The following is a 26,658-nucleotide window of genomic DNA, read 5'->3' on the forward strand; positions in this document are numbered from 1 at the left end:
TTTTAATGTTATAAATATGTAATATTATAAATTTTATTTAAAATAGACATAGATATCTTTTGGTACTTATACTTTCATGTAATATATAAGCTAGTAATTCAACCTACCTTTTCCAGGTACTGTGTAAAATATCAGTGATTCCCAAATAGGACTATATCTCTTCTAATGAAATAGTTGTTTTTCCCTTTTTAAATATAGTTTTTTTTGCTTTGGTAAACAAGTAGCCCACATATATATAGAGAGGAAAATACAAAGGTTTTGCAAGAAATACTGAAAGATTCACATTTTCTAGAATTCTTTCTTCCTTTTCTACACTGAATTTGATTTTCCTTTTCCACCACCAAATTTTCCCACTTGTTTTTGCTTTACTACTTCCTAGAAAAGACTTTAATTGTTTCAATAATAAAACTGTACATGTACTGAGGCAGTTTTTTTTTCTTTTTCATCTCTTAGGAATTGTTTATATTATTGATCATTATACAATTTCATGGTAACATGCTATTAGCCTTTTTTAAAAAATTCTAATAGTGTCCCTGAAAGGCAACATGGCATAGTATATAGAGAACTAGACTTGGAACCAAGAAGACTTACCTTTGACACTTATGGCTTTGGGATGAAGTCAAGTCACTTAACTCTCAGTGCTCTAGGCTAGAAGTGGCTATATGAGACAAAATTCCCAAGTGTGGCATAGATTACAATGTAAGAGAGAAATGTTTAACAGTATAAATAGAAACATAGTACATAAATCCTGTTACTTTGTAGTTTTCTAAATCATTATTTAACCCACAGAAATCTGTTTGAGTTTGACACTAGTGCACTTTAGCAACTCTTAAACTGAAGAAAAGGTGTATATTTGGTAGCAGAATTTAAAGAGAGTTCCCAGTACCAAGGAAATCACATGTCCAGTTCGATCCCTGTCCTACTAAGACTATGACTATACAGCCAAATATGTCCCCTTTGGGGTGAGCTGTCATTGCTGTGCAAGACTGATTCTACTGATTGACCTTAGTGCACCTATTACTTCCTGCTTTTCCATTGGTTACCCCTTTAGTCAGTTCTGGAGCTCTCAGATCTGTTTACTCTGAGATAATTATTTCTGTCCTATTCATGGTAATGAATAAAAACTTCAGAACAAAATGAGTTTGACTATGACTTTATTTATCAAAGATGACTTTGATCATTGCTGACCACATTGAAATGTCAACACAAATGTAGCTGTTAAAAACTGGCCAGAAGACACAATGTTTGAATGGAGTCTTCTTTTCATTATCTTTAATTTCTGAGAAATTGGCTTATAATGCTGAATTTTAATTAGCTAGCTGAAGTATGTTTATGACTAATTTTCAGAATATTCATGCTTTTGTAAACTGTGTAGTGGGTTTTTATAATAATAGTATTTGATACAAATCAGAATTCTGCTGTAATTACTAAATAATTGGAATTAAAAATTCACCAGCAGTTAATGGTTGATTTTTGTAGGTTCAAGACTTTGTCAGTTAAGCTGAGATTCTTCATTAAAATCTCTGGCATTGACTACCATGGATTCAAGGTAGAGTTAATACTTCTTGTAGGCCAGATATAAGTAAGTCTACTCCAGTGACTCAGTAATGCCTGGAGCTTGCTATAGGACCAAGAGACTCAAGACATAGGATTCCCAGAAAATGAAGCACAAACATAGGAATATCAAGTTGAATATAAGTTTACTTGGCTTTCTGAAAGGATAAAAAAAAAAACAGTTTTAGGATATAGGTTTCAGGATGTAGGGTTTGAGTCAGAGTTGTGTCTAGAAAAGAAAGATCAGGCAGTGGGTGTGGTAGGAGTTTGTATTGGATCTGAGGAACAATATTCCCTGGAATTGATATGGCTTAGCCTACACAAAAGCCTTTTCTCCCAGGCACCAGTCAATAGCACCTTTGGAGCTTTTTCATTTCCTAATATAATAATCTGGGGGCTATTTGCCTGCAAGATTAAGAATTCTATTCCAGGTGTGGTTTACAGGATTCATTAACTTTAGGTGAGTAACCAATCACTCCTTATGATTTAGCCTACCATAAGACCCAAATCACTAAGAGGTAAAAATACCATTTGGGGGATTTCATAACTTCAAGACATGAACAGTTTGGGTCTGTCTCTATGTTGTTAGGCTTACCAGGAAAAAAAAGTTCTTCCCGCAGCTAAATTGGAGATCAGCGCTCTTTTGGGGCTCCAAGTTCAGTGTATAGAACCAAGTTTCACTTTATAATATCTTCAAGGGATTTCTGAGTTTATGTCTTACCTTGGAAGAAATCTTTAGAAAGTCTTCATTTCTTTTGTTATGACTTGGATATGAAGTCAAAATGTATATAACTTAAGTCTCATTCTTTCTACTTCCTTGGACTCCTAATTAGTCTTATCTCTAATGTCAGAAAAAGCAGATGAAAATAATTGAGGAAGATGGTTTTTAAACTACCTTTTTAAAAATGTTGGGGGTTTTTTAAAGTAATTTCAGGCCATAGTTTGATATAAAGAGAACTCAGAGAAACTTAGAGATGCATTACAATCACCTTATTTTAAGTGTGAGGAGCCTGACACGCCCAGAAAAGCAGTGACTTGGCAAAGGTAGTGGGAGTTAGAATTCAAGCTCAGGTCCTCTGACTCCATATCCTGTGGTTTTTTTATACCATTATTTTTTTTCTAGTTTTTCCTTCCGTTTACTTCTATACCCCTCACTTTCTAGCCTGACTCAATATGAGCAACTGAAAGCACGTCAGGGGGCTAGAGCAGGAATCTCCCCAATGATCCTCAATTCAGGAGAGGGCAAGGAAGTGGATATCTTACGAATGCTCACCAAGGCCAAAGATGAATATACCAAGGTGAGTTTTTTCTGTTTGTGATACATACTGTGTATTTTTTGTTTGTTTTATATTTTCACCTTTTATAACCCTCATCCTAATCTTCTGCTTCCTTTTCTTTTCCTTATCTATTCTTTTTTCCTTTCCCAATACCTCAGAGTGTATAGAAACAAATACAGAAGTATCCCCACAACTTTCTACCAAAAAAGTAAGTTGGATTGAAAGGAGTAGGAAGAATAGATCAACTGTAATAATTAAAATAGTTGAGGCAGTAAGCTGTAGTGATTAAAATAGTGGAAGACTTAAATTGTAGTAGATATAAGAGTGGATGAGTAAATTGTGACTGCAGAAAATATGTTTTCACTACAGTGTCTTGTTTTTAAATCAAATATAAGGTGGTCGCCAGGGGAAAATTCCCAATTATGAAATATACCCAAGTTAACTGGGTTTTATAGAGATTTTTAATTAATTACAATGAAGAATTAAGAAAAAGAGAGAGAGAGAGAGAGAGAGAGAGAGAGAGAGAGAGAGAGAGAGAGAGAGAGAGAGAGAGAGAGAGAGAGAGAGAGAGAGAGAGAGAGAGAGAGAAAGGAATAAGTATGAAGGGCCTTAGCCAAAAGGTCTAGACCTGACTCTTAAGAGAAAGATCAGTCAGTCTTTAATCACTCACCACAAGATCTGTCCAAGCAACAATATAGATACCAGTTCAGCCAGCCATCCTTCTTCAGAGAGAGATTCTTCTGACTGTCCTCAAGAGACTATGTCTCAAGAGCCTGTCTTCAGAGCCTTCTTAGAGACTCTTTCTCTTAGGAGACTGTCATCTCCTTGTATAGGGAATTTTCTCCTATGTCACCTCCCCTAAGTTCTCCCATCTACCAATCACAGTAGACGTTTTTCAAAGGACAGACCATTCTTAGTTCACACCTGAGTAGACTAATCTTTTGAGTAATTCACACCTGAGTAGACTATAATCTCTGAGTAAGTTTTCACCTCTTTGCTCCTTGTAAGTTCACAAGTTGCCTGAGCTTTATAGGTACTTAGCACCCTTTTGTATTATATCCAAAAATAGGCATGGCTTAAAGAACTTTTGTCCTACTATAAGTATGGGTTTAAGTATCTTTCATTGTTCAGCAAGGAGCTTCTTCCCCTAAAGCAGGCTTAAGTAGGGGTGGAGTAGAGATCTCACATTCCTGATCTAAGTAGAGTTCTCACATTCCTGATCTAGTACCTTCACTGCCCAAATGGAGAATGGTCCCAATGGGGAATGGTCTTAACCCAACCTTATGAAGTAGGGTTTGGGAAATTTTAAGGTTCACAATCCTAACCTTATGAAGTAGGGTCTGAGAATTTTTAAGGTTCACACAACCACAGAAACAGAAAAGTAATTGTTTATCCATAGCAAAGTTTTCAAAATACCACTTTCCTGATAATATTGTGCTAATTGTATCAATCCCTAGAACAGGGATTCCTCAGTGAGTTTTCATCATTTTCTTCATTATCTTCTTCTTTGTTAATAATAATAATAATAATAATAATCAGGTGAAACTAGACTTGTCAACCATACTAGAAAAATAAAATTGATGGAGAAAATATATTGTCCCAATGATATGCAATTAAATAGCCATTGTATTGAATTAACTCATTAATATAACCTATTCATAGATAGCAGTTGCAGATAGTAAATTGACACAAAAATTGAATAGGAAAGAGAGATTCCATTGTCTCATAAATGGGAAACTGTTTAACACTTTGAATGACCAGGGTAGCTAGGTGGCTTAGAGGATAGAATGCCAGGCATAGCAACAGGAGGTCCTGGGTTCAAATTCAACCTCACATACTTCCTAGCTCTGTGATTCTGGGAAAATCACTTATCCCTGGTTGCCTACTCATTAATACTCTTCATCCTTGAAACCAATACTTAGTATAGAATCTAAGACAGAAGATTAGAGTTGGGTTTTTTTAAAGCATTTTAAATGATCACAAGCTATTTGCTTTGCCAAGTCCATCTTGTTTCCAACAGTATGGTCTTAGACAGAGGACCTAAATTCAAATCCTAGCTGTGTTTATTACTTGTATAATATAGATCAAGTCATTTAAACTCTCTGGGCCACATATTCCTCATCCATTTTTTTTTTGTGATTTTACTGTTAAAAGTATTCCTTCCTCCAGCAGATAAAATAAGGAGGTTGAGTTGGATGACCTCTAGCATCCCAGTAAATGCAATACTACTGTATGGCTGTGAACCATGGAACACTACATTCTGAAAAGAGTCAAAATAGCAGATAACCCAAAGGATAAATGGAATGTGTAATAGGTTGATCCAAGTAGACTGCAAAATTTTATCAGAGATTATTTTTGTGGGGGAAGTCACAGGAAAGTCATCATCAAGGGTATATCTAACTAGAAAAGGAGAGAACTTGGTGAAGTAGAAAGAGTGAGGAGATAGCCTGAGTATTCATGAAATAATAAAAGAACTGAAGTGCACAGGATAAAAAAGACAGAGAGGAATGGTCACATCTGCTGGAGGAAGGAATACTTTTAACAGTAAAATCACAAAAAAAAAATTATATGAACAGTTCACTTGTTACAAGACTGAAGACTGAGACTTTGGTATACCTAGAAATGAAATAATTGGAAAAGAAATGAGAACTTTAGAGAAAAGACTTGTAAAGAAAATTAACAGCTTAGTAAGAAATGCAAAACTTTATCCTAGTAACCTACTCCTTGAAAATTAATATCAAATGAAAGTTAATAATTTTTAGACAAAAATAATTTTAAGCCTCATATTTAAAAGAACTGACATGAAAAACAGATCAAGGAGAGATCATTTAAGAATCACTGACCTACCTGTAAGCCATATCAATTTAAAAGCCTGTATATCACATTTTAAGAGGTAAAAATAGAAAGAATCTACCTGTTACCACCTGGAAAAAATATCAAAAAAGAAAATTACTAGGGATGTCATAGCCAAAATCCAGAGCTTCTCAAAAAAAAATTAATCATAATAATATATGCATACAGAAAGGAGCTTCAAGAACTGAGGGCCAAGTCTGGACCACCCAAGATTTAGTAGGTACTTGAACCATAAGGTAAAAGATACAGACTTAAAAATGTCCAATTGTACAAGGTAAAAAAGTAGACCTTAATGTAATCATTCCCAATGAAAATACCAGTGCTGAATAGAATCTTTGAACTATAAACCCAGTTGTGAACAGAAACCTAAAAAGGTAACAAGCAACTATAAAGGGTCAAACAAGGATGTTATTAACATTCTAACTAGGGTAGATAATACAAATGTCACCTCCGAACCCTAATGTCATCAGGTCATAGAGGGAGTTAAATAAGACAGATGTCCTGAGAGTGATTTTGTTTTGTTTTAATCTTTAAAAAAGGAAAACAAGGAGAAAAGTAGTATACTAATAAAGAAAAGGAGAGGAAGAGTGGGATGACTCACTATTTCTTATAATTAGGTCATGTAATCATATAATTATATAATACAATTTGATGTGGAAATAATTCAAATCATCGGGCATACAAGAAGGAATAGAGAAAAGAGGAGGCATAAGAAGAAAGAGAGTAGATTCAGGGGAGGGGGGACTAGACAAAGGCAAATAAACTCCATCATCAGAGGAAGCATCATAAAGAGGGATATAAATGGAAAGAACGGGTAATAATTTGTGATTGGAAGAAAAAATAATACAACAAGTATAGAGCGCTGGTGCTGGACACAAACTTTTCTCATTATCCTCTTCGTTGTAAACAGAAGACTGGAAGCAAAGAGTTTTGAAAGTAGAAGAAAATATAATTATAGTAAAATCTGTCATGCCTCAGCTGGCCTCAAAAAAAATCAGAGTTAACAATTTTGATCTCCTATTAAACAATAGCAAAAATAGACATTAAAAGAGATAAACAGGGGGCACCTGAGTAGCTCAGTGGATTGAGAGCCAGGCCCATAGACATGAGGTCCTGGGTTCAAATGTGATCTCAGATACTTTCTGGCTGTGTGACCCTGAGCAAGTAACTTGATCCTCATTGCCCACCCTTACCACTCTTCTGCCTTAGAACCAATACATAGAATTGATTCTAAGATGGAAGGTAAGGGTTAAAAAAATTTTTTAAGAGATAAACAGGGATATTACATCATATGGAAAGAGTACCCAGGGCAATTAATTGATAAATATTATTATTTAACATATGTGCACTGGGTGGCATTTCATTTAAAAGGGGGGAAAATAGTGAGTTACATGGAGAAATAGAGGATGAGGGGGCATCTGGATGACTCAGTAGATTGAGAACCAAGCCCAGAGATGGGAAGTCCTGCGTTCAAATATGACCTCTGACATTAACCCCCATTGCCTAACCCATACTGCGCTTCTGCCTTGGAACATATACATAGTACTGATTCTAAGACAGAAGGTAAGGATTAAAAAAAGAAGAAGAAATAGAGGACTAAACAAAACTAGGGTAGTGGAAGACCTTTCTGACCTAGACAAATCTAAAAAAGAAAAAAATTAAGGATCTGTAAAGAATTTTTAGAAATGTTAGCTACCTATAGGTCTCTGGTGGGGATAGAAAGGAGTGTATGTGTTTTTCAGTTCTTCATAGTACCTTTACAAAAATTGACAAAGTATTAGGACATAAAAACCTTACAAATACAGAAAAAGTAAACATTAACCACATTGCCACATTTATTGAATAAAATATATTCAATAAAAGGCTATTTATAAGGATTAAAATTAATTGGACTCTAAATACTAACTTCATCCTAAAGAACTGGTGGGTCAAATAATAGAAATTATAGATGATTTCACAAAAATAATGACAACAATGAAAAAACATCAGAATTTTGAGATACAGCCAAAACAGTCCTTACCTGAAAATGTATTTCTTTAAATGCATTAGTCAACCAAAGAGAAAAAGAACAAACTGATTTATTGGGCATACAACTGAAAAAAATTTGGAAACCAAGTTTTACACTAGAATAGAATTCTAAAAATCATTTACAAGTCTAAGAGAACAAAACCAAAACACAGACAAAAAAAGACTAACATTATCAAATCAATAAATAAAACCAGATGCTAGTTGTTTTTATTTGGGGGAGGGACAACTGCATAAATTAAATCATTAGCTAATTTGATATTTAAAATGGAATAGGAAAACCAAATGACCAATATCAAAAATGAAAAAGTAAATTCACAACAAATTAAGAATAAAGAAAATTATTAGGAATTACTTTACCCCATTCTATGCTAATAAAACCAACGTCTTAAAGTGAGTGAATAGCTACAAAAATGTAAAATGCTCAAATTAATAGAACAATAAATACAGAAGATAACTGAATAAGCCATAAATTTATTTCAAAGAGAGAGAAAAAATAGACTAAATAGTTTTAGAAGCAAATTCTATCAAATATTCATTTTACTTTTTAAAAATTTGCCATGGTTACATGATTCTTCTTGTCTCCCTCCTCTCTTCCTTCTCCCTCCCAGAGTTGACAAGCAATTTCACTGGGTTATACATATATTATCACTCAAATCCTATTTCCATATTATTCATATCTCTCAAATATTCAAAGAACACTTAATTCCAAATAGTACATATTGTCTAGATACCTAAACCAAAGAGAGTCAAAACAGAAAGAAATCTATGAACTAATATCCTTTATGTACATTGATGCAAAAATATTATATAAAATGTTAGCAAGAAGATCATTCAAAGATTATACACTGTGACCAGTTTAAACCAGCAATGCAGAATTGATTCAGTGTTAGGAAAGTTATAAACATAATGGTCCATATTAATATTGTGAACAACAAAAATCATGATTATAGAAATAGATGCAGAAAGGCAATATATACTATCACTTCTTGCAGATGATTATGGTTTAGAGAACCCTAAAGAGACAACCAAAAATTAGAACAGTAACTTCAGCAAAGCAGCAAGCTATCAAATAAATTATCAATCTCTATATATTACTAACACAACCAACAGAAAAAGATAAGGAAATTCTATTTAAAAGTTGCAAGTTATAAAATAATATGATAAATATTATTTTGTATTATATTGGTAAATTTAATCATATTTAATAGTAAAATAAATAAAATAAAAAGATAACATAAACCCATAATAATTAGCATTTCTACATATTACCAACAAAATCCAGAAAGAAAAATTCCATTTAAAATAACTATAAACAATAAAGAACACTTGGGAGTCTACTTGCCAAGAAAAACCTAAGAACTATATGAATACAGTTACAAAGTCAGATTTAAACAATTGGAAAAAAAATAATTTTCATAGGTAGGCTGAGCCAACATAATAAAAATGGTAATTCTACCTAAGATAATTTACTTTACATTGCCATCCCAATAAAACTACCAAAAATTTTTTTGATAAATCTAAAGAAATAATAAAATTCATCTGAAAGAACAAAAGGTCAAGAATATCAAGGGAAAAAATGTAAAGGAAGATCACTTAGCAGTGCAAGATCTCATGCTGTATTACAAAGTAGAAATAATCAAAACAATCTGGTACTGACTTAGGGATAGAGTGGTGGATTATTGGTTATACATTAGGTACCCAGTACCCAGAAGTAAATGGCCATAGTCACCTAGTGTGTGGTAAATGCAAAAATCCAAGCTTTGGGGACAAGAACTCAATATTTGACAAAAACTTTTGGGAAAACTGGAAAGAAGTTTGGCACAACCTAGATACAGATCACCATCTCATACTGTACACTCAGGCATGGTCACAATGGGTACATGAGAATAATCATCATTCTCAGCAATGCAATAATTCAAGGCAATCCCAGTGACTCATGATGAAAAGTGCCATCTATCCTCCAAGAAAGAAGTAATAGTCTGAATGCAGACTGAAACAAACTATATATCACTTTCTACTACTACTTCTTTTGTTTTGTTTTAGATCTCTGCCATAAAAATTACTAATATGGAAAGATGTTTTTCATGATTGTGAAAACTATATCAGATTGCTTGCTTTCTCAAGGAAGGGGGAAGAGTAGGAAGGAAGAGAATTTAGACATCAGAACTTTTTTTAAAATGAATGTTTAAAAATTGATTTTACATGTAATTTGGAAAAACAAAATATTTTTAAATGGGTACATGATTGAGACATAAATGGTGATATCATAAGATAATTAGGAGAACATGGGATATCTTTCCTGTCAGATCTATGAATAAGGGAAGAATTTTTCAATAAAAGAAGAAGTAGAGAAGATCATGGGAAATAAAATGCATAATTTTGATCATATTATGTTTAAAAGGTTTTGCACAAACAAAACCAATGCAGCCACAATTAAAAGGAAAATACAGAAAACTGAGGGAAGGGGGAATTCCAGCAACTTTCTCTGATAAAGTCCTTTTTTTCAAATATACAAAGGAATGAGTCAAACTTATAAGAATCAAAGTGGTTATTTAATCAATAAATGGTCAGAGGATATCATTAGGCAGTTTTCAGAAGAAGAAATCAAAGCTATCTATAGTCATATAAAAATGCTTTAAATCACTGATGATTAGAGAAGTACAAATTTAAAAACTCTGAGGTACTACCTCCCATATACATGTTGCTTAATATCACAGAAAAGAAAAAATGACTAGTGTTGAAGGAGATGTGGGAAAATTGAGAGAGTAGCTCACTATTGGAGTTGTGAACTGATCCAACCATTCTGGAGAGCAATTTTGAACTATGTCCCAGGGCTTTCAAACTGTGCTTATCCTTTGATAAGCCATCCCACTGCCACTTCTAGGTCTGTAGATCAAAGAGATTAAAAAAAAAAAGGAAAAGAATATATGTTCAAAAATATTTAAAGGAGTTCTTTTTGTGGTAGCAAAGAATTAGAATTGAGAGAATGTCCTTGAATTGGGAAATGGCTAAACAAGTTGTAGTATATGATTGTAATGGACTAATATTGTGCCATTAGAAATAACAATGGGATGATTTCAGAAAAAAGGGAAAACTTACATGAACTGATGAAGAGTGAAATGACCAGAACCAGGAGAACATTATACACAAGTAAGAGCAATATTATACAATGAACAAATGGGAATGACTTAGTTATTCTCAGCAATGCAATAATCCAATGCAATTCTGAAGGATTTTTTTATGACAGATGCCACCTACTGCCAGAGAAAGAACTGATATAGTCTGAATGCAGATTAAAGCAAAGTTTTTCAATTTTTCTTTATTTTTTCCTGTTTTCTTTTGCAATGTGGCTAAAATGAAAATGTTTTGCATGTCTACACATGTATACAGTTGCTTGTTTCCTTAAGGAGGGGGAAAAAGAAGAGGGAATGGAGAGAATTTGGAATTCAAGTTTTTTTAAAAACAAATGTTAAAAAAAATTTATCTGCTTAGAGAGGTTAAAAGACTAAGGGACAGAATTTCTTCCTAATGACATAAAGGAGGTGAAACTTTCAGCATAAGTGAGATACTTGTCAATTTATTTAGAAACAGGAAGAAGACCATATGCATTTATATACTACCTCCTATGTATGCCAGGCACTGGGTTAAAGACTTTTTACAAATATTATTTCATTAAATCCTCACAACCCTATGAGGTGGGTACTATTGTTTTCCTCGTTTTATAGCTGAGACAAACAGAGATTAAGTGACTTGCCTAAGGTCACATAGCTGACTTGAGGCTGGATTTTAACTCATTTCTTCCTGACTCTAGTCCTTCTACACCATCCACTTCACCACCAGCTGCCACAGAAGAAATGTAGGGATTCCTCAGCCTGCTTAATGGCAATAATAAATACCTACATGAATATGAGGAAGAATCTGTATCTAATCTCTGTGGAAGAAGGCAACTCCTCAGCAGAATCTTCTAAAGGAGCAAAAGATATATCATTCCTTTAATGGAGCTGCAAGAGAAGAAAAGGTCTTGGGCCAGGAAGCAGTTCTATATAAAAGACTTATGACCCCTTAGCTATTTTGCTATGAATTTTTCTACAGACTATTTCTACTACAGAATAAAGGATAGGTGATCATGCTGGAGAAACCCTAATGGTCCAGGTGCTTTTCTTGCTTATTGTCACTACCTTATACCAGGAGACCTACCATGACTCACAGAGATTTGTCATTACCAGATTATTGGTCTATTTGAAGAGTGGAAGCAAAATTAAGTATTTCTGATTTTTGTCTTCTACATTCATCAGTCCAAACAGTCATTCAATTTTTTGTTCATTTGTATTGTTTTGTGATGTTTAAAGTTTAGGGGTTTTTTTTCTTCTTTTTTCATCAGTAATGCTCCTATCAGGTTCTTCTTGTCACTAAGGTTAAACTAATCCTACAATGACCCTAAAGTTATTTAAATGCTGGAAAGGCTTCCAGAAGATATGTTTCTGCTATGCATTACATTTCAAATTCTTGTTAAATATCCATCCTTGCTATGGCTCAGTAAGCTACCTTTTGTTTACTATTAAAAGACCTAAAATGTCTTGTCTAATACTTAAACTACCAAGGGATCAGCCCAATTCCACAACAAGGGGGAAAATTTTTTACTGTAGCAAAGGAATAATTTGCCAACCTTGGATAAGGGACTTCGTGTCCCAATTTCTATAATGACAGAGCTAAGTTGGGCAGGCAGTGTAAGCTTTAACTTCTATAGCTTATTACTCTATACCTTGAGGAACTAGGAACGAAGGTTGAGTGGAGTTCTAACTAGACATTTGGATCATTAGAAAACCAGGTCCTCTGGCCACACTAAATTTAATATTGGTACCAGCTCAGGAGTCTCATCCCAAAATGAACACCCAAAAGATACCCTGCATGTAAAACAAGCACCTGATTCCAGCTCTGAAATAGACTATTACATTTGGCACCCTGAGACATCAGATTGCTTTTCATTCTGAAACCTTAGAAAGAACAGATGGTAACACTGTTGATTTGGTCTTTGGGTTCAGATGACAATTCCTGGATCTCTTAAAATAACTGTTTCCCCTTGTGTCAAAAGCCCATAGGTTGAGGATTACCAAGTTTGTCCTAGAAGAGGCACATAATGAAACATAATCTGGCCCAAAGCTGACTACCCAATAGAAACTAATTTGAGGGTTGCCGTAGTTATTTTGTAGTCCAAAAGGAAGCATTTTTGTGTTTAGTTTGATAAGTAGATGGTGGTTGTGTTTTATGTATCTGGATCCTACTGTGATAGCAATTGCACAGGTTGGTTAAGGTATGATTTTAATTCAGAACATTGAACTAATTGTCTCTAAATTCTCATTTTTAGCAAACTATTTAAATTACTCTTATTTTTAGAAAGTTGTTACATTAGAATACAATAGTTGTTTTTAAATCACTGGCTTCAGTCTTGGCTCCTGGATCACAAAGCTTTGTTTCTTTGCAAATGAAACTAGCTATATACCTCTGGTGTTGATATTTTTGAAAATCCTGTTCCAGTCTAGACAGTTTTCTCACACAAAGATACATGTTACTTTATGTATGACTTCCATCACTTCTTAACAATTATATGAAGCATGAGCCTATATGTAAAGAAGAAAACCATCAGGGCATGTTAATCCTTGTGGGGATTTTCTTCTCCCTGTGAGCCCCTGGGGCGAAATCTGATGATCCTGGAAATAATATGGGCACAGTTGGTCCCTTTTCTGCCAGGTTGTCAGGCTACTAAACTGAAAAGATTAAGAAATCTTACTGTTATTCTTTACATTTATATTATGGTCATAGACATAATTATATCTTTCCTTCAGGAATCTTCTTCAGCTATATGAAACCATCTTTTAAATGTCTTCTTTCAGGGTAGATAGGTTTGATGATAAAGGATAGATATTCTTTCAGAAAGACTGCAGGTTACTTAACACTAAAATGTGTTGTTTCCATTTCAGTGTAAAACCTGTTCTGAGCCAAAGCAGATAGCCAGTTCATCTGCCATCTATGACAACCCCAATCTGATAAAGCCAATTCCAGTGAAGCCTAGTGAAGGCCAACACCAGCGTGCCCCTCAACAAGGCCAGGTACATATTTTATCTATTTCCTAAACTGGGCAACTCCAGCATACTTTGCAGTCACATTATATTTGTATCAAGAGAATGGCCAAGGCCCAAAACTAGGACTTTACAAGAATGCTTTGAGGTAGAAGTAGGAGAAAAAAGTTTCAAATTAGTCTATTAAAATATTTTCTTACTAATAACAATATCTTGTTTTAGGTAAAAGGTAAAACACAAAACTAACATATCAGTGCAGTGAAAAGTCTTTCTATTTTGAGTGTTTACTATATTTTTTAACCAAAAAAGACCTAAGAAGAAACTTCTTCAAAATATAATTTACTTTAGTGGCAAAGGTGGTACCACCAAACCTATCAACTCTCATCCTAACCCTTGAGGTTTCTATACATTATTAACTCTATATCATAGAGAAGTATAAATAATATGTTCAAACCAGCCAAAGAAACTGATGTGAGTAGCAGATTAGGTAGCCTCTGAGATTATTTAAAAAGATTGTAAAATTGTCAGTGATTGAGGCATTTATGATGACCACTGTTACTCATCTGTCATGGATAAATATTATAAATGTTGGCAGTCACCACAAATATCATCATTCCTATCCTCAGATCTCAGTATCTAAAATAATTTTATAATTAATTGTGTCTGCTTTTCTATCTCTATAGATAGGATGGAGATAGTATATTGATAATGAGAGGAAAGTTATTTCTTTTTTAAGAGAAGAAACAGTGGGGGGAAGCAAGCATCATAGAGAATATGTAGTGATTAGCAAATTTCATCTGGTAGGAAAATCTGAATAAATGGATTCTAGATTGGAGCTTCTATACTCTTACCTTAATGATACAAGAAGCAACAGGAAAAGGGAAGGAATAATGGGGCGAGGAATTTAATGTCATTCTCATTGTAGGCCAACCAATGTATTTTTTCAACAGCTTTGAATTATAAAAAGCTTGAAACTAAAATTTGTCCACTAAAGTTTTCTAGTACTTTGTAGTGATATCTTGAAGGTCTACCAGTGAAATAAAGGATCTCATAATTCCTTCCAAGCTAATAAGGTTGCAAGTAACAGAGAGGAAAGAGGATAGAACAAGCATATTTTAAGCACTTTCATTGTGCCAGGCACCATACTAAGCACTTTACAAAGTTATCAATTTTATCTATATCTTTTATCAGAAGAACCAGCCTAATTACAGAGAGGCTTATCACCACATTCAGTGAAGGGCAGTAGCCATGACATCTCAAAAAAATTATATGCCAAGGCAGCTCAGCCTATGGGCTGAGCACCCCAGAGAGACCACATAGTTATTATAAGAGATCCATGAATCATATCATGAGCACCAAGAACCATAATTTTGCTCTAGCTCTACTTCAACAAAATCTGACTCAATATAATAAAAAAAGACAGCATATCCTCTGTAGACTGTGATTTCTTTGGTATAGGGAACTCTTAGATGAGAGCACTTCCTCTGCCAGAACCATCTTTGTAACTTAAGGTCTTAGAGTGTTGCCTAGGGCATCAAGAGGCTAAATGACTTCTCTCTCAACTGAAAGACTATTTAAATAATATATTGCAAATGTAGTTATACATTTTTAAATGTATGGGAATACTGAGAAAGCATGAATATTAGACATGGGAGTCATGGAAATCTGGGATTAAATCCTGGCTCTGGCATGTAGAAACTTTATGACTTTGGGAAAGTCATGTAACCTCTCTGTAAAATAGGGAGATAAGTTCCCCAAAATGATCTCCTTCACAGATGAGGCTCAAATGGGATGATATATGTAAGTAGCAAACTTTAAAATTATGCAGAATTGTCACTTCTTACACTGTTGTGATTTATAAAATGAAGATTTACTTAAAAGCATTCCAAAATTCATAGGTTTTTATCACAACTATTATCATTGCACAAAATGTTTTATCTTAAAAAGCTTGTAGCTATTGAACTGAAGCACTGGAAGAGTTGTGGTCTAGTGGTGGATGGGTTATCCAAGACTTACAAATTGACAGATCCATTAAAATATTGAAGATGAAAAAAAGTTTCTGGTTATTCTAGGAGTTCCAAAGTTTCTAAACATGCTTAAAGCTTTTTCATTCCACTCTCAAAGCTTAGATAAATTTGCTGTTTGTAGCATTATGGTAAAAACCTTTTCTCCTCCCTAATTCTTCATAATTGGATATAAAACTAGAATCTTTTTCAAAATATTCAGATCATACGTAAACACTCTTAATAATTCCTATTTTTTTTTTCTGTAGAACTTAGATCCTGAACCACAGCACTTATCCTTGACTGCACTCTTTGGAAAACCAGATAAAGCTACCTATCAGGAAATTACAGAGCATAAATCACAACTGCTGCCATCAACACCACCACAGCAGCACCAAGAGAAACCTCCCATTAGGCAAGGGGTAGTACGTTCCCTGTCCTATGAAGAACCCAAAAGAAATTCACCAACTCCAGAGAAGCAGCTTTGTCCAGCTATTCAGAAACTCATGGTCCGGGGCACAGATCTCCATCCAGTGTCAGAGCTACCAGAAACCCGATTCTGTGAAAATGGCAGTGTTCACCCTATTGGAGAGATTTTCACTGGCCTTTTCCAGCCAGTGACCCCACACAGCATTGGGACATCTCACAGAGTACAAAGTGCATCTGGAGCTCAGAGCCTTTTAGAGAAACTTCAGGGTACCCCTGGATCAGTAAGCAAGTTAGACTCTACTACAACAGTGCCTGCTAGTTCAACTGCACCAATTTTCAGCAGGACTTCTACTCCTGCTGCCCCTACAACACAGATAAAGAATATGGACCAGCCACAGCTGGTATATTTTAATGGCTCCCTTCCACCTCAGACTTTGGAGCCTCAGACTCTTAGAAAAGAAGAGCCTAAAGTTTCAAGGCAAACCATCCCCATCCCTAGCAACCAAACAAGTAATTCTGGAGTGATCTCTCCTCAAGAATTGCTGAAAAAGCTCCAAATTGTACAACAAGAACAGCAGTTGCATGCATCTAGCAGACCCGCCTTAGCTGCTAAGTTTCCCGTAGTTACCCAAAATCCTAGGCCTCTGAAACCTTTGGAATCCTGGATCGACAAGACATCTAATGCAGAAAAACAGACCCCTCTTTTTCAGGTAAATAGATTGTTAAAGGACCTACCATGCAGATGCTAAAAAACATCCTTGGAGAGCTGTCAAAATGCAGTGCAGTAAAATGTTTAATAAAAAGGTTAATTGGTGGTTCCCTGAATCTTCTTTTTAGAAGTTTCTCTGCTATGAGATACTACCACATACAGTAGCAACCATAATAATAATTGGCATTAAGGTTTGTTGAGTGGTTCTTTATACATTATCTCATTTAAGATTTAAAACAATTCTAGAAGTTCAGTATTCCACTATTACTCATATATTTACAGATAGGAAGACAAGTTTAGAAAGGTGAAATGCTTTCTAATGGCCACAAACCTAGGAAATGTATTAGGTAGAATTTGAACCCATGACCCTTTCATTCCAGGTCCAGTCTTTTTCATCTATACTACATTGCCTCACATATTATTCCTATTTATTGAGGGTAGAGTTGTAAATGCTTTTGTCATATGTATTATCTGCTTAACAGTCTTATCCCAGAAGAGATACTTTCCCAACAATGTTGGAGTTTTTTCCTTTTACCAAACAATTTTAAAACAAGGTAGAAAAGCTAGACATTCTTTTTTTTTTACAGGGCCTGAAGCTTAACATAGAGAAACACATGAATAAATCTTTAAAATATTAATCAACACAATGGTATGATTTAAAATAATGTAAAGATAATCATTGTCTATCCTATTTAAAAAATTTTTGAAAGAAGACTATGAAGATTCATGAAAGATTTTGCAGTGTCTAATAAACTGTGTTGCCCAGAAATGTTTACTGTTTTTGCAAGAGCAGAAGTAAACATGCTTTTTGTAGATTGAATAAATAGTGACTTGAACACAGTAAGATCCAACGAGCTTTAAAAATGAGGATTATTTTTCCTTCTCAGTGATAACCAATGTTTCCAAAGTCCTTTGTAGCTTCTTAGAATATATACCAAAGGCTTCCTTAAGAACCTTTGTACCTTTGAAAATTAAAGACACAGAAATGAGAATTTAAATCCTTTTTGCCTGACAGCTTGAAGAGCTCTCTCATATTACTGCTTATCCAAATCTGAATGCTCGATTCAATTGTAACTCATCCTGATCCTTCCTGTGGTATAATCGTTTCCCTTTAAATTTGTGTTTGCTTTCTCTTTATGAATTGGGGAAAATTAAGATTAGTTGTTTGACCTAAATTTCTCTATGGCAAATTCTTATTTCAGTAGTGTCAGACTGTGGTTTATGTTTTGTAAATATCCAGAAATCCACTTAATAAGAAAGTACAGATCTTCTCTAGCCAGTCTCCTCAGAATCCAAGATATAAAAAGTTGATTAAGGAAAGCTTATACTTTGTTGATTCGTGCTCTAAACAGAGCTCTCTATTAATTTGAAACTTTAGGGATAGTTATCTCTTTTCTCTCAGCATTACCAATTAAACATTGAGGAATTATGTGAGGAAGTACAAGATCACAGTATCATACAGGCTGCTGACATCATGCCCCATTTTCTTTAAATACTCCTATTCATCTGTTAGCTGGGATACAGGGGGCTGCACTAGCACGTATGCTACCAAATCATGAATCACAAAATTTCCAAGTGGGCAAGTTCCTCCCAGGTCACTTAGTTCAGCCCATAACTGAACAAGAATAGCCAGACTCTGCTTGAACTGCTTGTACTGACCAGGTTGCCTTCCGGTCACTTTCTCCTAGTGAAAGAGTTCATTACTTCAATGGAGCCAACATTTGCCAATCCACTTTCATAGAGCTCTTTGGTTCATCCTCTGAGGCTAAATCCTGCTTCCATGAAGCAGCACTACTTGAATAGGGCCATCTTGTCCCTCCCATAAGAACTGAACCTCTGTTTTAAAGGCCTATTCTGCCACATGAAACAGAAAGTGCAACAACCTTCCACAGCTGCTTGTTTCCTACAAAGACAGTATTAAGCAGAGGAAGCAATTATGGCACAGTGAGAAGTGTAAGGATTCCAGATTTGACAAATCACTTAACCCTGCTGGGCCTCAGTTTCCTCATCTATAAAAATTATAGAGTGAGGACTAGATTGTCTCTCTCAGGTACCATTCAGCTCCAGATCTATGAGTCATTCTTTTTTTTTCTTATTTAGTAAGCAAAGAATTTGTTGTTCATTTGTTCCGGTTTTGTCCAACTCTTCATGATCTCATTTGAGATTTTCTTGGCAAAGATACTAGAGTGGCTTGCCGTTTCCTTCTCTAGCTCATTCTATAGATGAGGAAACTGAGGCAAACAGAGTTAAATAACTTGCCCAGGGTCACACAGCTAGTAAGAATCTGAGGCCTGATTTGAACTTGGGAAGAGGAGTCTTTCTGACTTCAGACCCAGCACTCTATCCACTGTGCTAACTATCTGCCCTGAGCAAAGAATACTCAAATCTCTTATTAAAAGGCCTGTGAAGGTCAAAGAACACTTCATCTCTGCTCCCTTAGCTTTATTGAGTGCATTGCCTAATCCATGCCCTTTGTGTATATGTTTTGGCATGAGCAGGTCATCTCACCTCAACGCATCCCTGCTACTGTGGCTCCTTCCTTGCTGATGTCCCCTATGGTGTTCACTCAGCCCACACCTCCCTCACCCAAGGTTACTGAAAGTGGATTGTTGCCACTAGGAAACAAAGAACCCAGTGCTGCTGCTCCCAGCCTTCTCCTGCCTATCCAAAACCCAGAGGCCTCTGTGATTAACAACAACTTGCTGACCAAACTACAGCTTCAGGAGACACTTCTCCATCTCATCCAGGTAAGAAGAGGCCAAATCTTCCATCATCTCCCTAACATTTAAAGTACCTTAACCATATTAATTGTGTGGTTATAGTTTTCTTGGACCCAGTTTTCTAGATAGAAAATAGAGTTGGCCAAAACCTACTCAGTAATTTTTTTTTTAATAATGGGGACAGCTGGGTGGCTCAGTGGATTGAGAGCCAGGCCTAGAGATGGGAGGTCCTAGGTTCAAATCTGGACTCAGACACTTCTCAGCTGTGTGACCCTGGGCAAGTCACTTGACCCCCATTGCCTAGCCCTTACCACTCTTCTGCCTTGAAACCAATATACAGTATTGATTCCAAGATGGAAGGTAAGGGTTTAAAGTAAATAAATAAATGAATGAATGAATAAATTAATTAATTAATTAATTAATGAACAAGCAAACAAATAAATAAATGAATGAATGAATAAATGAATAAATAAGACCGTTATGTAAGGACCTGTCTCTTCCTCATACAGATGTGTCTTAGTAGTATCTATAATTTTTATTCTTTTTGAATACCCCAATTCACAAAGGATGTTTTAGATTATAGGGACTGATAAAAGCCTTCAAAAAGAACAAAAACAAAAACAGTCACCAACATGATTCTCATTTTTAGAGGGTGCTTTTTTACAAAGAGAATTCATGAGTGGCACAAACAAATGAAGGTAGGAATCTACTTTGCTAGTAATAGGCTAAGGGAAATGGCAGCTTATTGAACCTTGGGTGTCTTCCTTGGACTAGTGTGATCCTAATGGAGTGAGTCAAATTCTATATAAACCCTTGCAGAAATTGTCATTTACATTTTTTTTGCCTCGTTGCTTCTAGGTAGGTAAATGGCTTACAGTCTTCCTTCCCAAATTCATGTGCTATTCGTGACAAACCAATACTAGGGTCAGATGTGTTCTTCTGCTACTTTATCTCCCAACCACCTTTAGACACCACCTATTTCTTTTGTAGAAAGTTGTTAGCAAGGAAGAAGGATTATTCCAGTATTCTAAATTTACTGTGTTTGTTTCGACAACCTTTGAGGTAAAAGGAAAGTGAAGGGGAAAAATAGACAAAGAAAGCAAGGAAGTCTATATGGCTTATCTGACTTTTTGGGGGGTAATACTTCCAAGTGTGCATTTTGTGGTTTATTTTGAACCAATGATTTGTGGTTTATTTTGAACCAAATGATGCTCTAGAACAGCGGTTCTCAACCTCTCAATTTGTAGCAATGAGAATACATAATACATATCAGGTATTTACATTCCGGATCATAACTGTAGCAAAATTACAGTTTTGAAGTAGCCACCAAAATAATTTTTTGGTTTGGGGTCACCGCAGCATGAGGAACTGTATTGCGGGGTCACGGCATTAGAAAGGTTGAGAACCACTGCTCTAGAAGATAATGAGGTATTCCACTGACATACCCTTGTTTATTAGTCTGTTTTTAGGCAGAATTCAAGGATATGTGAATATACATAATTTTCAGTGTCATCATATTAAACAGCTAAACCTGCAAGTATCAGCAACAGGTGTTTTCACTTTATCCCTTTTTGCCCTCTACAAAAAATACTCAGTTTGCTTTGGTTTTTTTTTTAACCTTGATAAATTTTGTTTTGACACATCAGTCATTTCCCAATAAATATATTTCACTCAATGATGCCTTGTTAAAAAAAATTAGACATAACTGTTTAATATTGCAACTGTGACTAATAGTACCTGTAGCTTTCCACTTATATTTTACCATTTCTTGATAGAAAGGAGAGAAAAATACTTTAACTTCAGACTTCTAGAACCAGCATTCACCATTATATAGTTGACTTGAATTTTGTGAGACAATTTAGTGTTTCCTTCCTTTATATTATTGTAGTCATAGTTCTTTTGGGCCTACTCTCTTTGTTCTACTTCACTTTACTACATTTCTTTGAAGTCTTCATTTTAATTTTTTCTTAGAGTTCAGTGTAATTAATCATAGGATTATAGACAGGGACACAGAAAGGACCTTGGAGCTCTTCTAGTCAAATTCCTTCATTTTACACATAAAAACAAAAACCAAGGCACAGAAAGTTTAAACAACCTGTCACTGGGCACAAGTGACAGATCCATGATTTGAACCCTTCTGACTCCAAATATGTACTAATTATTAATAGAGATTAACTTAGAGTTGCAAGCAGCTTGGGATCAGTGAAAGTGCTGCATATTTTCCCAAAGGTGACCCAGACTGTTTTCTTTCTCTTATTCAGTTCTGGGCCTAGGTGACTTCCCATCTGTAGCAGTTGTCCAAGCTAGATATACTAATGGACTAATTCAATAGAATGGCCATCCAACTGCATGTCATCATCTGGGCAATATGTTTTCCTCATCCACTTTATTTTTCCAGTATGGATGACTAGGCCAATCTCTTCTGGGTGACTGGATCTCATTGAGGAAGCCCTGTGGTGGTCTGGGGCTTGATGCAATCAGCACAATGTTATCTGGAAACAGGAGCATCTGGAGAACATTGCCATGGATAGGTAATCCCTTTTCTATTTGTGTGGGCTCTCCATCCTCCCCACCACCTCTAGATGTCACATTTCTTTTGTAGAAAAATTTGGGAAAGGCAGGAGGGTTATTCCAATAGTTTAAATTTGCTGATTTGTTTCTGTAATTTTTGATGTAAAAAGAAAGGGAAACCATATAGACAAGGAAAACAAGGGAAAGGAAAAATAACACATATTAAAGCTATGAAAGATGAAACATGAAGCAGATAAATATCATGTATCACAACAGGAAAAATTCACTTTGATGGATTCATTTTTTACTGTGATGAGCATCTGTAACATATGCATTTCCTTGTCCACTCCTGAAATGAGGATCATTGGGGTGATTAATACTCTAAAGTCTCAATGTACTTTCAAGTCCTCATTCTGATATTTCATTATATTCATATACCTCATCTTGTTCAACTACTCTCTGACTATTGAAAATATAATTTATTCCATTTTTTTAGTTTTATAATTACAAGTAATGCCATCATTAATAGTTTAGTTCATATGGGACCTGTCACTAACTTTGGGATTTAAACTCAGTAGTGAGATAACTGGATCAAAAGGTAAGAACCATTTAGTGACCTTTCTCAAATAATTCCAAAAAGTTTTCCAGAACAATCCCATCTATTAAATTTAGCAGACATCTATTCACTGCTTTAGTAGTACGAGCTATGATATAAATGCTGAAAAATGATAGGGTCTCTCCCTTCTTGGAGCTTTCAGCCTGCTGTGGGATAGGTGGAAAGGTATGACATATACACAAAAAAGTATATTGCAGAAAGGAATAGGGTAAAAAACTTCAAAGTGAGCTATGGATAATCAGGTAGTAAGGAATAAAGTGCATTCTGGCTATAGAATGACACACTCACCACTTGAATAAACAGAGATAATACATGACAGAATAAAATTGCAAAGCAACTATTATTCCAGTTTGATTGGAGAATCGAAGTGTATAAAGAGTACAGAAATGTGAAATAAGACTGGAAAAATTAGTTAGAGCCAGATTAAGGAGTTTGTATTTTATCCCATAGGCAGTAGGGAGCCTCTGAAGATTTTTAAGTAAAGAAGCAATCTCATGAAACCTGTTCATCAGGAAGATTATTTTGTTAGCTCCAGGGAGAGAGGAGAGACTTAGGTCAAGAAGCCTCAGTTAAGAGAAGTGAGGATTGGGATATGAAACAGTAGTAGCTACATGGATGTGCAATAAGGACAGTTGCAAGATACTGAGGTAGAATCAAGTGGATTTGGAAACTGGATGTGGAGCACATAGAAGAAAAAAGAATCACAGATTCCTCAGGTTTCAAGCCTGGGCCACTAGAAGAATAGTTGTATTGTCAAAAGAAATAGGGAACTGAGAAGATAAATGTAAGTGTGAGGAGTTAAATTATTTTGACCACTGACTTCAGGTACAGTTGTCCCTTGCTATATCACAGTTCACTTATTGCGGCTTCACTGTATCGTGAGTTTTAAATATATATATATACACACATATAATTCTGTATCATGGAGCTTACACTTATTGGGCACAATATTGTCTGATTGAATGAAAGGCAACCAACCACAGCACTATGTTCTGTATCCTGGGCACTGATTGGCTCAGTGACTAGGTTAATAAGAGTGTGGAAAAGATTTATAGGAGAGTGGGAAGGATTTATAAAACCTCAAAATATATATAAATAATAAAACAAATATAACACTGCTACTTTGTGGATTTTCATCTATCACAAGGGTCTTTGGAATGTAACTCCTGTGATAGGTGAGGGATCACTGTAATTCATACATGGTGTTTAGATCATTTTAACATATTGGTTTGTTGTGGTAATTTATGTAAGTTCCAAATGATTGCTAGAGAGATTTACCCTGATTGTAGCATTACTATATTTGTACTTTCCTACTAAAAAGGCCAAATATTTTATTTTCCCCAATATTCTTTGTATTGATAACAACTGTTTGGAAATACAAAGAAGCTTTTTAAAGAGGATAAGAATATTCATGCTCTGAAATCAGGAAAAAAAGGAGATTGCAGTTGAATGTAGAAATTGAGATGTAATTTTGATTAATGAATTAGATACTAAGGAGTTAATTATACCTGTAGACTCTTTACTTAAATATAAAATTTAAAACATTACCCCCTTATATAATCTATTCGTGAAGATGAATCTAGGAAGGGAGACTTCCTTTGATGACCAGATTTTTTAAAATAAAAGAATGATAAATAATAAAAATTTACTTTGAAATAAAATTATTTACATGCTATTTTGATTCACTCCATTGAGATCATATTAATCTAAAGAATTTATCATTGCAGATCTTGAGACTCTTCAAATATTTTAGATCTAGAACAAGTTTCTTTCAAGGAAGGTTATCACAGAGTCTGGGTATAGTGCCCAAGTACAACCACCTTCCTGACATCTAACAAAATACTCAGTGTTGCTTCCTTCTCTTTCAGGTACCTCTGCCCCTTTCCCCTCCTCCCTCTACTCTTAGCACCTCCTTTTTCCCCATTTCTTTCAGTTGAATGGACAAGTGAAACACTATAATCATTTTTTAAATCAGAAAAACTAAAGATTACTGCTCTGCTTAATTGTTATAGAAATTGCCACACTTTTTGTTTTGAAGTGACATCAAATATTAAGTATCACCAAAGGGACTAGGAGGGGAAACAGTTCCCAAAATAAAAGCTTTTGACAACCATTGATTTAGACTATAAATCTATCAGGTAAACAGAACAGAAGACCCACAGTTAAGCCACTCAACTTCCCATATCTATTTTGCCAGAATTAATAGAAAGGTTAGCACTATTTTTGATAAGACACCAGTGAGAATGCTGAAGCTAAATTACTAATTCTTGCCAAAAACGACAGTATATATGCCACATTTTGAACATGACTATTATAAGAAATCAACATGTGAATATCCTGGGGCAACCTTTAGGGAGCACCAACAGTTCGCAGATTCTACTTCTTAAACTTGATCATTTCATCCCAGCCCGTGCATTTCATGAAACAAACTGAAGTATTCAGTGAGTTACTCTTTATTTAATATTGCAATGTTACTATTACATGAATTTATTTTACATGAAACTTTCTCTCACCACTTGTCACACTCCACACTGACAACCAGAACCTGACGCTGTCTAGCCTGGTCTCTAAAAGCATGTTAACATTTATTTATGCCATTAAAACTACAAGCTGGAGAGGAGAGACAGAGCGATGAGCATCTTTGTGTCTAGAAATGGATGCCAGTTTAGTATTTTCCTTTTTTGAAGCCTCAGCCTATTAAGCCCCCAAAATGGAAGAGCCTTTCTGTCCAGAAATTATATCATATTCCATTGTCTTGTGATTTTTGTCTTCCAGAATGATGACAATTTCTTAAATATAATCTATGAAGCTTATCTCTTCAGTGTCACACAAGCAGCCATGAAAAAGACTACTATCTGAAAAGAAAACTTTTTTAACCGATGATTTCCAAGGGATTTTTGGATTCCATCAAAGCAAGGTTCACCTAATGTCGAGTATTATTACATTAAAATGTTTCTGCATTTTTAAAAATGTGTATACTATTATGAAATAAAACGTCCTGGACTTTTTATGTACAGTCAGTTTTTTCATTGCATAATATTGTACACACTGTACAGAGAATAAGTAGGTGAGAAATATTTTTTATTCTGCTTACATGCTAATTTTTTTCCCAGTATGAGGCCACTGTTAGAACAAGCCTCGCTGTAGGAAGGGCTATTTTCTGTGTTTAATTTCCTTTTTACTTGTAGATCTGATTATCCATCAAATAGATGGTTGCACTTAGAGGGTGTATAACTATCTCCATTGTTCACATCCTTTTCATATAGCATGCTATAGAGGACTAGCCACCAGGTGGCAGTGCGAACCCATAGATTGACCCTATGAACTCAAACTAAAGATCTGACTGCTAATAAAGTAAATCTTTCACTTTTAAGCATCAGGACAAACTTTACCCAGACTGTGAATGAAAATTATTTTCTTTTAAACAAAAAGGTATTTATAAAAGCTTTCTGGACTTTCCAGCAAGTCTCATTTTTTTCCTTGCTCTCACCATTTTTGAGGTGTCTAAAGAGTAAAATATGCTTATCTGTGCTTCCAAACAAATAATATATCCTTTTAAGCAATGCAAAAACCATTTGAGAAAAAGGCTGTGGAGTTTTCTAAATCATTTTCTTAGTTTCCTAGAATAGATGATTATGATTTTAGAAATTAAACGATAGCAAAATAAACCAAGGATTCTTAGCCTGACACTCATAAATGTTTAAAAATATATTTTGATAATGGTATTTTAATATGATTGGTTTATTTTGTACTTTATTTTATGTATTTAAGAGCATTGTTCTGAGAAGGGGTCCATAACTTTACTGCTCTGCCATGACATGTAACAAAATTATTTTTATTTCCACAGAGATTAGGAGCTTTTTATTTGAAGGAGTTGAGAG

General features: G+C 34.9%; 1 protein-coding gene across 4 annotated transcripts in view; it reads left to right on the forward strand.

The window, feature by feature from the left end:
* Positions 1-25,785, forward strand: part of DCP1B (decapping mRNA 1B) — a 76,800-nt gene extending 51,015 nt beyond the window's left edge. For 2 of the 4 annotated variants that reach the window (XM_056800752.1, XM_056800755.1), the window contains exons 5-9: positions 2,717-2,852; positions 13,691-13,819; positions 16,062-16,931; positions 19,429-19,677; positions 25,553-25,785. In XM_056800752.1, coding sequence (XP_056656730.1) covers positions 2,717-2,852; positions 13,691-13,819; positions 16,062-16,931; positions 19,429-19,677; positions 25,553-25,636 — 1,468 coding nt within the window. In that variant the 3' untranslated portion in view covers positions 25,637-25,785. Of the gene's footprint in view, positions 1-2,716; positions 2,853-13,690; positions 13,820-16,061; positions 16,932-19,428; positions 19,678-22,048; positions 22,182-25,552 lie in introns of those variants that run through there. The other 2 variants (XM_056800753.1, XM_056800754.1) reach the window with 2 other exon arrangements.
* Positions 25,786-26,658: the final 873 nt, after the last annotated feature.

This window comes from Monodelphis domestica, chromosome 5 (assembly GCF_027887165.1).
Source record: "Monodelphis domestica isolate mMonDom1 chromosome 5, mMonDom1.pri, whole genome shotgun sequence".
NCBI classification, from domain to species: Eukaryota; Metazoa; Chordata; class Mammalia; order Didelphimorphia; family Didelphidae; genus Monodelphis; species Monodelphis domestica.